We start from the raw sequence: 16,922 nt of genomic DNA on the forward strand, positions 1-16,922 counted from the left end.
AGTCTGTTTTTTTTATAACTTAAAAACTAATTTTGCATCATTTTCACTTTGTGTCATTTTCATCTTTTACACAGGTGTCACCATGTTACATTAATGTTTTATTCTTGCTGCATCTTTTGTGTCTTGTCCGAGCTTAACGTTTTTATCCTTTTGTGCCTTTCCTGTTGTCATGTCTCGTCTTTAATGCAGTTTTCATCTTGTTACATATTTTCCAATATTTTGTCTTAAAGCTATACCTACCGATGTGGCATTTCTCACAGCACTTAGTAAAAGTTTGAACATGAACCCGCCTCCCTCCAAAGCCCCGCCCCCTTCCCTCTGCCTGAGCTCTGAGGCTCCCCTCCTTTCTCCTCTCACCTGATGCGCGATGGAAACGGAGGAGGAAGCAGAGGCCGGTCCGTTTTGGCGTGTCTGCGGACCCCTCCCCCAGTAATCAGATGCATCATCCACCTGCCGCAGGCCCGCGGCTCCTGTTTCATCAGTAGACCTGGTCGGTGCAGCGCTGGGTCAGCGTCTTCACTGCAGTGCCTAGGGGATCGGCGCGTGCACTGTGAACGTGTGGCCTCCGCGAATTTTCCGTGGACATTTGAGGTTTCATAGTCCATACAATTATCATCCTACATCATCATACATTGTGTGACACCATGTAATTGCACCTGTATGAGTCCCACCATCATAAAAGCTGAGCTTTATGCAGACCTGTTTAGTCCAGCACAGCTTACTTCCGGACTTTTATCTCCATCTTTCACTAATCAGACTCCCGTTTGTGCCCCTCAGTTGTCGTTTCTGTTCATAAATCAGTTTTTTCCCTTCCACATGTGCATGTCAGTTCTATCCATACACATCCTAGACAGTAGACTGTGGTCAGTGACAGGAGAAGCAGCGCCAGTGAAGCGTCAGATTCAGAGGGACACATATCGGATGTGAGGCGGCGATAATGGATTGGATGATGGACGGCCGTAATGGATGACTGACAGGAGGCTCAGTCAGGTTCGGCCAATTATTTCATTCGGACCGACTAAAATGATTGGTCAGACTTTTATTAGAAATATATGAGAATTAAACATTTTTGAGTTTCAATACCTGGTGGATTTCTTTTACATTTTAGTTTAACACACTTATTAGGAGCATTTTAAGATGACAAAAGAAAAGTGTAAAAATGCCACATCATACGGTATAGCTTTAATGCTTTTCACTATATTTCCATTTATATTTTGTCCAATGTTTTGATTTTGTTGCGTCTTTTACAATATTTTTTATCTAGTGTCTTTTAAAATATTTGTGTCTTATTACATCTTTATGATACTTTGTATTGTGACTTTGACTAATTTAAAGCCTCTCTGGTTCCCTTATCTTCCACTTAGGACCACAAATCAACCATTAATCTTGAAAGAAAAAAACAATCGGACAGTTATCGCTGTAGACTGATATGACATTTTTTTGATCACAATAACCTTCCTGGCCATATTGCCCAGTCCTACATGAGTGACTGCTGAAAACATTGGTTATGAAACTGCTCAGAAACTGGAACTGGAAGGGACTAAGTATGTAGGGGTTAAAGCACTGGGATGGGTGCACTACAATATGTCCTTCGTGTTGTTCATACTCAGTAACGGTTTGTTTCAGTGCGAGCACGCTGGCAAGTGGTTGGTGTCTTGAGGCAACAGCTGGCTCATTCACATGGGATCATTGGGAGTCAGAGAGGGCATCAGTGGAAGGCAACCACAGAAAAAGTAAGAGCAAGAGAAGGATGAGGCTGGATGATTGGTGAACAACTGTCCTCTGTCAACCCCCAAGTGGTCTCATACGCCTGTCTATCAGACCACAGGCGCCTGATTGAAGCTGATCCCTGACATCATGCTGCAGCTGCCTCAAACTCCTCTCATGACTCTTTCCTTTCTCCAGAGAGCTGTGAATCTTGTCCAGGGTTTTCTTGATGCGCAACGCTGTTAGCCTGGCAGATGGATTCTGGTACCAGCACTCCTTCATAAGCTTCACCAAAGCACAGAGAGTCTGCAAGACGGAGAGGATGGAAGTAAAGGTAGTGACAGGTCAGAGGAAAACAAACTACTGAACTCAACTTTATTTATAAAGCACTTTAAAAACCAACACAATTGACCAAAGTGCTGTACACAGACATAAAAACAAAACACATTAAAGAATAGGGATTTTTCACACATGGCCTGGAAACGGTTTGAAATGACTGACTTTGTGTATCGCTTCTTCTGGTTTACTGGTCAACAGTGGCTGAGGCCACATCCAAGTGTCACTGCTGTGTGCCTCAGTGTACATTGAATAAAAAAAGTTAACTATATTTAAGTTTTCATGGTTTTTCATCAGATTTAGTTGAGAAGAAGAAATGGGTGGTTGCAATTCATCAAGATGAGGGGCCGAACTTCAGAATCCAATCAGGAAGCACATTCGTCTGTAATAGGTGTCCTGAACACTGGCATTTCTAGAGGATTACCGGGGAAACATCAGTGATATTGTGAAGGGAATCAAGAAGTTAAAAGTAGGGAAAACACCAGAGTCCTCCAACAGGTAACCTGCAAAAACGTGGGGATGGACTGAATTTTTTTTTTTTTTTTTTCGTGGGGACGGGTAAAGTAAAACAAAATGCGGGTGGGTAGCAGGCAAGGAAGCGTAAAAAATAAGATGTTTCATGGATGAAAGTAATTTGCAGGACATTTATGATGATCATCTACTTGACTATGGTTGATCCACAGCTGGTTTGTTTTATTTTGAAGTGAGCTTCTTCTCTATTTACATCCAGCCACAGACATCACTGAGCAGCACATATTACAGATTTATTGACGGTGTGTGTTTTAGCCAAAAATAAAGCCATTCACAGGTGAGTTACTGTATAGACAATGTGTTTAAGCACGGGTTAGGTCGGGACTTTTAACCTCTTGATTCCCTTCACAATATCACTGACGTTCCCTGGTAATCCTCTTCCCAGAAATGCCAGTGTTCAGGACACCTGTTATACACGAGCATACTTCCTGATTGGATTCTGAAGTTCAGCCCTCCTCTTGATAAATTGCGAACACCATTTCTTCTTCTCAACTAAATTGAAGGAAAACCGTGAAAACTTAAAGTATAGTTACCTTTGTTTATTCAATGTACATTGAGGTACACAGCAGTGACACTTCGATGTGAGCCTCAGCCACTGTTGACAAGTAAACCGGAAGAAGCAATACTTCAAAGTCAGTCATTTCAAACAGTTCCGGGTCATGCGTGAAAAACCCCTATTAAAGCCAACCTCTAACACTGAGTTAAAAGCCAAAGAGAAAAAATGTTTTAAGAGAGGATTTAAAAGCAGAAATTGAGTCAGCCTGCCTGGTGTGCAAAGGTACATCAGGCAAAGCACAGCAAATATACACATTCCACATGTATGGGCATGGAATAGAATAAATGAAAGGTGAAAATCAGTTTAGCAGCTCTGTTTCAGCCACCAGATTCTTAAAGTGCAAAAAGACTGTATTGTAAAGACTCACACAAAAGTTACACTGAAAATATGCACTGAAAAATACTGACAATATAGAAGACTACAAAGACAGAGTCTGCTGGTTTTCACTGCATTTGAGACCAAGTCAAGACCAAGTCTTTGAGGAGTCAAGACAGAGTTGAGACCAAGCCTTTCAGGAGTCGAGCCTGACTGGAGACCAAGAGCCATAAAGTTGATTTTATTACTGCTATTGTTTCCCTATTCTTATTTATTTTTAGTGTGTTGTGTTTTTAGGGAGATGAACAGAATAAGAATTTCATTGCATAGTATAATTACCTGTTTTTGCTGTGCATATGACAATAAAACTCTTGAATCTTGAATCTCATAAAAACAAAACTGTGATTTAATATCACCCAAGTTAATAATCAGCAGTTAGGCCTACAGACTAAGCTAGACTGGGAATTGTTTATAGGAGCAGTCTTCATCAGATATATATGTCAGGGTAGAGACAGCGATCTGGTAGGATTGGCGATTCTACCAGTAGAGGACTCCGATCGTAGTCTCTACCAGTAGAAACTCCGATCAGAGTCTGTACTGGTAGAAACTCCAATCCGAACCTAACCCTAACCCTTCTACTGGCAGGATCGGAGTTTCTACCAGTAGAGACTCTGATCGGAGTTTCTACTGGTAGAGACTACGATCGGAGTCTCTACTGGTAGAATCACCGATCCTACAGATTGCAGTCTCTACCCTTACATATATAAATATCATTACAAATATTGAATATCATAATTTTTTGAATGAATGCTTTGTTCTGAACATGTTAATTTCAATCATTTAACAAAACAATATATTACAAATCAACAATATTTAGTTAACAATGAACAAAAATATGTGCATTTACAACACATCAACAGTGATATACTCTCAACCCAGTACTGGGTTTCTAACCTTTGCTCATACTACAGTATACTCCAGACAGATTTACTTTCTGCAGATTTCGCACTGCACTGTCTAGAAACTACACAGAAGAGGCAGCACCATGGCTATGCAACCAGGTCCTTGTATACTTCAAGGATTAACTTGGAAGTAGGTGGGCCATTGATATTAATCATCATCAGGTTGGAAAACGTTTATTCTGCCTTTCTTGTTTGCATTTCCAATAATCACGCATCTTTCAAAGGGACATGCAATGACCTGTCAGTCAACTGGGGTGGCACTGGCACCCGAAGTCAGAGGTCGCATTAACTGAAAATATTCCGTCATTGACAGATTTTTTTTTAATGACAGAAAATTCTGAAGGCCGTCCGTCATTTTGACAGATTAAAATACTGAGGGTAATCTACTGTTAACCTTTCCTGCTCGGCCTCGTCTGACTGTAGTCAGCGAGCACAGGGCCGATTTCCTCCAGGGCCGATGTCAGGGTTAACTCCCTTGCCAGTAGTGGAAGACAGCAGCTTTTATTTTATGCACAGTATATTGATGTTTAGAACACTTTTTCCTTCTGTCCTCTTACACACTCATACTCAAACTGCTGCTCCCTCACCTTGCTCGACCACTCACCACCATACGCACACGCACCCGCCACACACCACTCAAAGGAACACTTAAAGGAAACACACACACACACCAATCTCATAACACGACCAAAGAAAGTTTTCACACAATACTGTGAACAGAACCTGTTTGCAGAATTGCTGGTTGGTCTGTCTCTTACAAGTCATCAAACAGTCCATAACAGCATCCTACCTGTATAGAACCAACAGCACCATGTTCACAACTACACTGAATACAACAGCAGTCAAATGACTCCCCGTTAGTTCACCGGTAGTAGACCCACTGTCCAGTTGATGGTGAGTGTGAATATTAGTCAGTGTCAAGTCTTGTGTCGTTGTTTTGCTGACTTTAGCCAAAATTAGATGCTACTTTGCTAGCGCAAACTGTGAAGACAGCTGAGTCTCCTTATTTTAGAAAGCCCAGTAAATATGATGGCATTGATAAACGTGGTGAAAAAAAGAGGGACTGATGCGGTGAAGGATGACGGACAAGTAAGGAATACGCCAGTTCTGATGGCATTTGGTGGGCTATATATACGCATGTTCTTCCTTTCATGTGTTATTTGATGGCATGTAAATTTGTGTGTAGATCTCTGGTTCACTAACCTGAACTCTAACCCTCAGTGCATGATAACACACCAATTAAAGTGGCATATATAATTATGCGAGTCGTGATATCACGTTGGTTTGTCAGCCGACAGCAACTACAGTTGCTGCATCATTGAGATGTTTTTGAACATTAAATACTACTAAATATATCTCTTTATCATTAAAAAACAAAATTTCAAATGACGGATAATAATATGTTACGACAGAATTTTTACGACCCTGTCTGTCAAAATGACGGACAATAAAAATGTCTAGCGCAACCTCTGCCTGAAGTATCCAGTCAGGACATCCCAAGACTCACATTGGCCCTTGACACATGGCTCACATCCTCAGCTGGGACACACACAGTCACAGTTAGCACGGCACAGCTTGGCTCTGAAGTAAAGTTAGCTCAGCACTAAATTTAGCCCAGCCTAGCCTGGCGGCCAGAGTGGAGCCGGAGCCAGAGTGGGTCTGGATACGAACACTTACTGAATGGTGTGCAACAGAGGGATTTAGAAGCGGGTATACGCAATGCTGACTGCAAAATAAGTAGGTATACCCTGGACCACACCAGCGGCTGAAATGGAATGGACCGGAAATCTGTTGGTGTCGAGGACTCGCTCTGAAATTACCAGTCCTTCTCCTCCCACTGTGGTCCGAGACCGAGTCAAGACCGAGTCCTTGAAGGGTCAAGTCCGAGACGAGACAGAGACAGCAGAAAATGGTCTCAAGACCGGTCCTGGACTCGAGTAGTACAACACTACATAAAAGTGCATGTCACCACTAATGTAATCTATTTATCAACTAGTTGTTGCAGTCACACCCATTCAGAGGAAAACCACAAACTACAACAAGAAATTGCATCCAGTTAAATAACCATTTGGCGATTTATCTCCATATGAAATTTATTTACTTATTTATTTTTTACTTTAGTGGGAATCTCACCCAATTCTAAATTAATTATAAACATTCACCCCTTCACGCCTTAATTTATAAGGTAAATTAAAAAAAAAAAAAATGTTTTTGCTTCATAGCAGAAGCTGAATTAAAGCTGCAGCATGTAGGAATTATGTTCTAAGTAACTGTAAAATTGCCTTGACTGTCACCAGACATTAAGGAATCATGTTCATTTCAAATACTGATCTCACTGACAGTAGTAGTCCAGCCAGAATATGTGCCGTTGAAAAGCTCAGTGTCAGCCCTGAAATGATGTTTATGTTGACATTGTGTGTTTTTGGTCTGATGCCCCGCCCATCACCTGTCTGCTAATCACAGAGTCAGAAGCCTTTCAGCATCCAGGTTGCCAGATCCCCGTGGGCTGCAGCTGGAACATTTCTGATCACAAATGTCTGACGTTATTAAACCTAAAAGGACTCTTATTATTCCCAAATACATCGTGACAAAGTGAGAAATAAACAAGGAGATGTATAGGAGATGATTTAGAACATGGAGACGGCTGAAAGAGAAGAAGGATTTGAAGACTGACGCCGGCCCTGCCTTAGTCTGACCACCGGTAAGAGCCACTCAAGAGCCGGGGTCGCGGCCTCTTCACCTGGTCCCTTCTTCCGGGGCCGGGCAGCAGTCTCTTCTCCTGGCCCCAGTGAAGAGACTGCCGGTCCGGGACTCGTGAACAGACCAGGTACCGGTGTAGGACTTGTCTCTTGCCATGGTAGCTCCTTGTAGTTCAGTGTTTTCTGTGGAAGTGACCTGTTCATTTAGTGGTGTGTAATCCGAACGAGGGGGGGGGGGCGGGGGGGTGTTCGGTCCGTGGTTCGGTCGGGGGGGGGGGGGGGGGGGGGGTGCGGTAGCTCGGGTGTCTGTGGTTTGGTCGGGGGTTTGGTTGGTAGTTCGGCGTCTGTGGTTCGGTGTGTGTGGGGGGGATCAGTTAGTCCAGAAAGTGATAAAGTGATAAAGCACTTTGTGACTCTGTCTGTGAAAAGTGCTCTATAATAAAATTTACTTTACTTAAAGTGGGGGGGGGGGGGTGTGTCGGTAGTTCGGCGGTCCGTGGTTCGGTCGGGGGGGTAGTACGGTGTCCGTGGTTCGGTGGTGGGGGTGGGGGGTGTCGGTAGTTCGGCGTCCGTGGTTCGGTGGTGGTGGTTAGAGCTCCTGAATCTTCGCAAATTTTCATTTGACTGTGCAGGACGTTTGTTCTGGCCTGTTATATTAGACTTATGTAGAGTAAGTCTGGTGATGATTTTTTGTATGAAATTTATGGTGTGGTGGCAAGGATTAGAGGAAACGCTAGTAGTGGATGCTCATGCGGGATCTGGCAACCCCTAGCCTGGGGGGAGGAGGAGGAGAGGATACCACGTTCTACAGTATTTTGAATGTAATTGCAGTACCAGTTTTGGCCACAATCCTACATACTGCAGCTTTAAGTGGTGAGTGTTAATTTGACTATAGCAGATAAAATAGATAGAAATTTGTCTATGATACTAATTTGCAACCACAGGCATAATAGTCAATAGCAATGAAAAAGTAACAGATTTTCCTAAGTCCTGACTTGGTATATATCAAACACATATACTATCTCCACTGATTCGGTAATGGAAACGTTTGGTGCCAATTTGTGAGTCACCGTTAAGGGGTTAAAATCTAAACATTTAAAATTTTAATCCTCCTTTTTAAGAAGGGGGACCAGAGGATGTGCTCCAACCACAGGGGATCATACTCCTCAGCCTCCCGGGGAAAGTCTATTCCAGGGTACTGGCGGGGGGGATCCGACCGATAGTTGAACCTCGGAGGAACAATGCGGTTTGCGTCCCGGTCGTGGAACGCTGGACCAGCTCTACACTCTCCATTGGGTGCTCGAGGGTTCATGGGAGTTCGCCCAACCGGTCCACGTGTTTTGTGGATTTGGAGAAGGTGTTCAACCATGTCCCTCGTGGTATCCTGTGAGGGTGCTTCGGGAGTATGGGGTCTGGGGCTCTCTGCTAAGGGCAGTCTGGTCCTTATATGACCGAAGCAGGAGCCTGGTTCGCATTGCCAGCAGTAAGTCAGACTTTATCCATGAACTGTGGTGAAATGTGGGACTCTGGCAGGGCTGCCCTTTGTCACCGGTTCTGTTCATAATTTTTATGGACAGAATTTTCCAGGGGCCGGAGGGGGTCCAGTTTGGGGACCACAGGATTTCGTCTCTGCTTTTTGCAGATGAGGTTGTCCTGTTGGTCTCATCGAACCTGGACCTTCAGCGTGCCTTGGGGTGGATTGCAGCCGAGTGTGAAGCAAGTGGGATGGGGATCAGCACCCCAAATCCAAGGCCATGTTTCTCGACCGGAAAAAGGTGGTTTGCCCTCTTCGGGTTGGCAGAGAGTCTTTGCCCCAAGTGGAGGAGTTTAAGTATCTTGGGTCTTGTTCACGAGTGAAGGAAGGATGGAGCGTGAGATTGACAGAAGGATCGGTGCAGCGTCTGCAGTGATGCGGTCGCTGTATTGGTTGGTTGTAGTAAAGAAGGAGCTGAGCCGAGAGGCGAAGCTCTCGATTTACCGGACAATCTACGTTCCTACCCTCACCTATGGTCATGAGCTTTGGGTCATGACCGAAAGGACAAGATCCCAGATACAAGCGGTTGAAATGAGTTTCCTCTGCAGGGTGGCTGAGCGCACCCTTAGGGATAGGGTGAGGAGCTCAGTCACCAGGAAGGAGCTCGGAGTAGAGCTGCTGCTCCTCCACATCGAGAGGGGCCAGCTGAGGTGGCTCGGGCATCTGTTTCGGATGCCTCCTGGACACCTCCCTGGGAGGTGTTTCGGGCATGTCCCGCCGGGAGGAGGCCTTGGGGAAGACCTAGGACACGTTGGAGAGACTATGTCTCTCAGCTGGCCTGGGAACACCTCGGGGTCCCCTCAGAAGAGCTGGAGGAGGTGTCTGGGGAGAGGGAAGTCTAGGATCCCTGTTTAGACTGTTGCCCCCGTGACCCCGCCCCGGATAAGCGGCAGATAATGAATGGATGTATGTATGTATGTATGGATGGATGGACATTAAAACTACTTGTAAAAATGGTAAATTAAGTAGAGTAAAAGAAAGTGACTGACTGGGTCTGAGAACCAGCGGTTGGGGATGAAAGGCCTCTGCTGCTCCACACACACCACCTTCCTCATGTCCTCGAAGCTGGGGTCGTTTGGCACCTGGTCATAGAATGGAGGCTTGTAGTCCTCAACAATACCTGATAATTTTAAATGAAGAAAATTAGACAAGCAAAATATAATGAATAAACCTCATGTCATCATGCGACTGTGCTGACCGTTGCTGTATGTGCGTCTTGCGATCTCCCACAGTACCAGGCCGAATGCCCAGATGTCCACTCTCTTATAGGCATCAAAGCAGTCGGTCTGAATGGTCTCATCCAGGACCTCAGGGGCCATATAACGTTTGGTCCCCACCTTCGGATTGTTTCCCACATCCAGCAAATTGTCCGCTTGGGAATGAGTCACAGCCAAACCTGTATGATGAAGCCAAAGTATATGATGTTTTAGAGCGATTTTAGGAGGCTCTGTCTTGAAGTGGACGGACAATACAGGCAGAGGTAAGTGAAAATTGCATTCATTTGTGAATTGAACGATGCAACAGCAAGAAAACCCAACAAATAAGTAATTAGAGCTGAAATGATTAATCAACTTTAACTGATTTAAAAAATTATTCAAATACAATTTTTCTGAATATAAGATTCATTTCCTTAATTTCGCTACCACCAAACATTGGTTCCACTGTTGTTTCAACGGACACTTATTGTGATGCACATGACACTAGAATCAACACAAACAACATGGAGCATAGCTCAGCAGAGATGAGGATAAAAAGGCAGAAAATGTCTATATGCTCACTTTTCTACATTGGAACCATCACTTACTCCTTTAAAATTTTAAGCTTTAACACAAACATTACAAATATTTGTCTTTATTATTATTTTTTTAAGTTGTATGTTTGTTGAAGACTGCAGTGCACATATTGTTTGTAGATGCCACTGGACTTGTTTGTTGTCATTTGTACCTAATCAAATTGAAGACAGATCAATAGATTAACCAGTTACAAAAATAACTGATAGCTACAGCTCTCCAAATGATTAATAGTTTAAATTCTCAAACCCAGGTCTGCGATGCAGCAGCGCAGCTCCTTTGTGACCAGGATATTCTTGCTCTTCAGGTCTCGGTGTGCGATGGCCGGTTTGCCCTCGGTGCCGAAGATCTCTGTGTGCAGGTGCACCAAGCCGCATGCTATTGATGCTGCCATTGCTAGGCCTTCTGATGTTTCCACAGCAACGCGCTTGCAAGTAGTCATAAAGGGAGCCATTCTCATGGTAATGTGTGATGAGCCACAGCTGGGTGCTGGAGTTTCGAGAAGTCATATCAGATGCCATGAAACCTGAGGGCAGACAGAGACGACAGATCGAAAAACACAAGTAAACATAGCATTTCATTCCGACTTAACTGTGTTTTGGGTAAAAAAAAAAAAAAAAAAGTACTGCAAACATAACCATGACTAGAATGAAAAACAAGGAAAGGATTAAGTTGTGCTATAGACCCACCTAGTATGTTTTCATGTCTTAGCAGCACTGTGTTGTAGATCTCGGTCTCTCTGAACCAGGACTTTTCATCTCTCGAAGAGAAGATTTTCACAGCCACGTTCTCCCCCTGCCACTGGCCACGCCACACCTCCCCATACCTGCCTTTGCCTACAAAGGAACACATGAGGAACACAAAGTTCACTTAGAAACATATAGACTAAATCTTACCATTTTTTCTAAATCTCTTTCATAATTTATAGTCAACTGAACTTTAGACAGATAGTAGAGACAGACACCCAGTGGAAAAGCCCACATTTATGGTCAGAATGACAAACACATATATTTATACTATATGAAAGTGAAGATATACAGGATAATCAAGAAAAGATAATATTCAATTAAAAGCATTTTATCTTTGCAAATTACCTCTTGTGGCTCACACTCAGAGGTGTAAATAATAAGCACTGTCTGTGTTTATACCGTTTTCTGTGTATTCATCCAATAAACTATGTTTGAGATTTTGATTAATTGATTCAAAATGTCAATAACCGGTCTAATCTGTAGTTACAGAAGTGTTTTGATGCATTTAACCCACCTACACACTCCACTAGACTGATCTGCCTGGCCACAGTCCTCTGGACCAGGAAGGGCAGACCTGAACCGCTGCCTGACGTACAGGAGTGGTCCAACAAGTCCTGCAAACAGACAGAGGCACGTCAGCCATGTTAGTCCTCAGTGTTACAAACGCTATCCATGCACCACATAAAACTATTGGAATAAGAACATTCTAAAAAGCAAATCGAATTTGACAGTTTTCACCGATGACAATTAGTATATTTGTTTTTTTTTAGTCATTTCTTAAAGTGTACCACTACTGGTCATGCTTATGACATTAGTTGTGCTTGTGCATTACTTATAAGCAAGCGAGGTGCAAATTCAGTAAAACAAAACAAAAAAAAATTCGCCATAAATGCACCACACTGGACCTTTTTATAACACGAATTACACACAGGGGCAGAACCTATGGGGAGCAGCCACTGTCGGCTGGAAGTGACATACCATTGTTGATTCCAGGTGATCAAGTGTGAGTGCAAGCAGTGTGCAAGACTGAGAGGAAAGCACATGTTCAAGAAGCAAACTATGGCTTGCAATTTTGAGGAGATGGGTGTAAATGGTTACCCTATAATGGAATATAAGTATAAATCCCACATGTCCATTAAGTATGAACCTTAAATTTCAGCTCCAAACACTGTACAGGTGGTTGTACCTCCCTGTTTTCTGTTCCTGCTGACCATTACTGCTATGAATACCACCACACTGCAGGTAATTACAGGTTGTCAGGTCATATACATGCATACATATATTGATAGAAAAACTACTGTGTCCTAGTTGTGTTCTTATTACTAATTATATATATATATATATATATATATATATATATATATATATATATATATATATATATGTGTGTTTTTTGTTTGTTTTTTTTTACCTGATAGGAAAGCAATGTCATACGCACATAATGACAGGAGGGGTGTGGTATTTCTTATCCAGTACAAATTGACCATTAATAAACAGTCGTCCTGTGGTAAAGTGGCATTACCTCATGTGTCCATGTAAAACTAATCCAGTCCGAATAATGCCTATGACAGGAAGATGAATATTTTTGGGTTTGAACCAAATACGACACTTGTCTCAAAGATATGTTAAAGCTGCCATTGTTACATTTCTGTGAAAAACCAACAGTTTTTCTACAGAAAAAGAATTCTGAAAGATTCAAATATTCTGCAGCTGCAGAATCGGTACATAACCACTGGTGTGCTTTAATAAACAGGACAAACACAATAAAACAACCATAATATCTCTAGTTAATTCATAAAGACACACCGGATAAAAAGGAAACACACCTTCTAAAAAAATATATTGCAGCCCAAAAAACAAAACACTTGCCCTGATTTAAAAAGTAAATCTACAGAAAATACTGCAATACCAAGAAAACCGACCTGAATGTACACCTTCTGTTATTAAATAAATTTCACTAACCTACTTGAATAACACCCAATGTTCACCAAATACTGATAAACAGCTTAAGAATGAGAGTTAAATGACTGGTGGACATCTGGTGTTTCTGCTGCAAAGCAAAAATATTGTTTGAAATTAAATCATGTAAACGACGTCTATTCTTCTTACCGCTAAAGTGCTGTCTCCTACGTTGGAGGTGATGAGACCGTCAATGGCCCCTTGCTCAGTGTCAAACTCCTGCAGCCTCTGCAGACGGCCATGGTGGAGCCTCCTACAGGCTAACACCGACACTACAGAGAGCAGAACCAGAACCACCACCGGACCGAGCACAAACAGGGCCAAAGTCTCTACACGATACTGCACAGGCTCACCCTCTGGAGCTGAGGCCAAGAGGAGATATGAAAACAGGCTGGTTAGATAAGATGCAGGAGGAAGGAACAGAGTGTCTTTTGTCATGGTATAGAATGCACAGCTTATGAATCCCTAGATGAAACAGTTAATTTAAGGTAATTTGAAGCCGCTTTCTACCCAGTGTTTCCAACTCCTCAGTTTGTCTTTTAGGTATCCCCATAAAGGCCTGGTGAACTTGCCAAACAAGTGGATTGGACAGGAATTGAAATGTTTTCGTTGAATACCCTCCGCGTTCACCAGACCTCACACCACTAGATTTTTTTTTTTATGGGGATACCTAAAAGACAAAGTCTACGCTATGAGACCTGCAACAGTTGCTGAATTGAGAGCAGCCCTTTGAACATGAATGCACGCAAATACCAAGGGAATTGTTTTGTGATGTGTGCGATTCCATTGCTTCACGTTGTCAGCAATGTCTGGACCAGAACGGACGTCAGTTTGAGAACAGGTGGTGACAAAACAATAAAATGATGTTTGTAAATTATATTACATTTTGAAAATTAAATGAATTTTAATAAACACCTACTTTACAATTATTTAAAGTGTGTATACATTTTTTTGGGACACCCTGTACATGTGCAAATGTCGTGACGTAACTAGTTACAGATGTAACAAATTAAGCAGGAATTAAAACAGGTTGTAGAAATCCATTCGATTTTTGCCAAAATGATTATAAAGATAGCTTTGCAGCACCTGGAGGGCTCAAATTCAAACTTTTTGAAATATTAGGGTCCAAATACACAAATAAATGTACCAAAGACTAATAAAAGTGGGTTTAGCAAAATATGACCCCTTTAAGAGACTACAAGTCAAACAAGTAAAACATTAACATTTTGATCCAGAACATTTTTAATTTTCAGTCTATATTAACAATCTAAATGGACCAAAAAGAGACAAACACAAAAAACTGTCAATGGGAGTGATTTATATTCAGTGCAGTGATTTGTTTCAGACAAAGAACGATACATGCTTTCATGTCAGGGTCTCCAAAAGTTTCCAATAACACCAGAAAAGTTGATAGATTCTTCACTAGTGGCTATTTTGACTGAGTCTCATGAGGGGTCTGAAAAATCACTAAATATACCAACAAAGTGTCTACATTGGAAACACTGACTTTTACAGATAGGCAGACAGGACCGTGGGTTTTTATTGACTATGACAGAAAAAAATCATTTGGTGTCATTTAGAGGAAAATGTCTGTTTTAGCGTGAGTCATTTTTTGAAAGTTGCTGGAAATTTCCAAACAAATTTTAAAAGTAGCAAAATTTGTTGCTAGGTGCTTTTAGAACAAAAAAAACCCCAAGTTGCTAGGGTATGGGGTTGCACCGATTCAATATTAGAATCAGATATCGGCTCCGATATCAACATTTTAGCTGGATGGCGATCGGTAAAAGCAACCAATCCACAAAACCGATCTCTGGGGGGTGGGTTTGTAATCCATGCCTCGCAACAAGTACACGCAGACCATACAAAGTGAAAGTGAAACTTGAGACGCTTCACTAATTCCTCTTAGTCTCCCACTTTTAAGCTGCTCATTTTCCTTTTCCCTACCTTTGGAAACTTTAATTTGAGGGGGCAGGGCGTATGTTTAAGTGTAACTTCTGAAATCAACAATATCGGATCGGTATGGGATATTGACTGATACGCAAGGCCCCAGTATCGGTATTGGTATTGGAACTCAAAAAGTCAGATTGGTGCATCCCTACAAGGGTAGTCTGAAAAGTTGCTAAAACGAGCAACAAAAGTACTAAGTTGGCATCAGTGTTTCCACCTGATGGCAGCAGAGACATCAGAGAGCTCCTGGTGGTGTTGCTGTTGCAGATGTCCTGAGAGCAGCAGAAAATGGCCTGGTGGTAGGATGGAGCTGTGGAGCAATGCAAACGGATTTTCTGAGGCCCCTGGAGGCAGCCACGCTCAAACACCACCCCATTGCTGCCCACTTTGACAGAGGAAAAGCAGCGGGTGCCACGACACTGGGTGGCCTCCAGGCAGGTAGGGCCATCACACAAACATACCAACTGTCCATCTGGAAGAGGCACCGCAGAAGTTCACCATTCAGTCAGTGCATAGAGACACAAACATTCTAACATGATGAAATCATTTAATGTAGCAAACCAACACAAATACTTATGCCGAAACGGCTTTCTCAGTAACACGAACTTATAAGCTGTCATGTGCAAAACACAACTAAACTAAAAGACAAGAGTCAGTGTGCACTTTAGTCTCCCTCTATTAGCTGTGACCATAAGTGGGATTTTCAGTTTTTATAGAGATCTGCTGAAAACAGACTTCACTGGTTGTGTTCAACCAAAGAGTCAGAAAAAGAAAGTGAGGTATAAATATGACAGGACCATAGGAAACATTTGCCTTTTGTTTAGCAATAAATTTGAAAAAAATATTTTTTGATGCAGGTCATTGGAACTGAAAGAAAACTGCTAAATGACAAAGTGCAAAACTTAAATTTATAGGATGCAATGTCATGATAAAGATAAAGTGTGTCTCAACACCATCATAAATTAAAGTTACAATACCCCAGCCTAAAAATCAGTCTCCACGTTTTAGAATTATCTTTTCCACTTAAAGTGTGACTACTGTCCTTCTGTACTACTATTGCAGTATCTGTCAAAAATACTTATAATATGCTTTTTTTAATCATTCAGCCCCAATTTGAATACATGTTACTGTGCAAAAGTAATTAGGATTGTTTTAAAAATATCATAATGACCATACATACAGTTCACAGTCTCAGTGCTGTCAAGTTACAACATGATATACAAGAATAAAACATTATACACAAGTATGCACAACTAAAAATGTGCAATTCTTAACAAAAATATGAACAATATAGATGCTGTATTGGATCATCTGGATGGAGGAAAAAATAAAAGACAACACATGTCTACAGAAGAACTTTCAAGACAGTCAAATGAAGACAATTCAACATGTACTAAGTCCAAATGGAGATCAAACTTAATCCTTATTTTTCCTTGTACATTCATTTCTTCTTTTCCATATTGTGTTTGTCAAGAGACTGAAAAATATGCTGTGTGTGTAAATAAGTAATGTTTATTACACCATATTTGTCACATTTGAGATTTCAAGTGTGCATTTCTTCAGTTTAAAGGAAATTGTATGAATTAAGCTTAGCCCCTGACTCTGCTTCAGTTTTGTTTGTGTGGTGGTGCTGCTCCCTACCATCATAAGAATGGGTAATGGCTACCTGCATGACAACTAAACTGCTAGAAATGTATGGAGCCCATCAATTTTTGGTGTGCGTGTATACCAATAGCAGACAAAAGTATAAGGAATCACAGTTTGAAACCAACACAACACAGACAATAAATGCAGCAGAAGACATTATTACCTGAGTCCTCAGCCAAGGTGTGCGGAG

The 16,922-nt window shown here is 41.9% G+C and overlaps 1 protein-coding gene across 1 annotated transcript in view; it reads right to left on the bottom strand.

Annotated features, from left to right (window-relative positions):
• Window positions 1–1,235: 1,235 nt before the first annotated feature.
• LOC115413278 (activin receptor type-1) overlaps window positions 1,236–16,922 on the bottom strand; it is a 21,044-nt gene continuing 5,357 nt past the window's right edge. The window contains 10 exon segments of the mRNA XM_075353452.1: window positions 1,236–2,013; window positions 9,630–9,760; window positions 9,839–10,036; window positions 10,680–10,860; window positions 10,862–10,956; window positions 11,120–11,266; window positions 11,694–11,793; window positions 13,289–13,500; window positions 15,303–15,557; window positions 16,896–16,922. The exon segment at window positions 16,896–16,922 is cut by the window's right edge and continues 57 nt beyond it. Of these exon segments, the coding sequence (XP_075209567.1) occupies window positions 1,786–2,013; window positions 9,630–9,760; window positions 9,839–10,036; window positions 10,680–10,860; window positions 10,862–10,956; window positions 11,120–11,266; window positions 11,694–11,793; window positions 13,289–13,500; window positions 15,303–15,557; window positions 16,896–16,922 (1,574 nt within the window). The 3' untranslated portion in view covers window positions 1,236–1,785.

Source organism: Sphaeramia orbicularis, chromosome 22 (genome assembly GCF_902148855.1).
Source record: "Sphaeramia orbicularis chromosome 22, fSphaOr1.1, whole genome shotgun sequence".
In the NCBI taxonomy this organism is placed as follows: Eukaryota; Metazoa; Chordata; class Actinopteri; order Kurtiformes; family Apogonidae; genus Sphaeramia; species Sphaeramia orbicularis.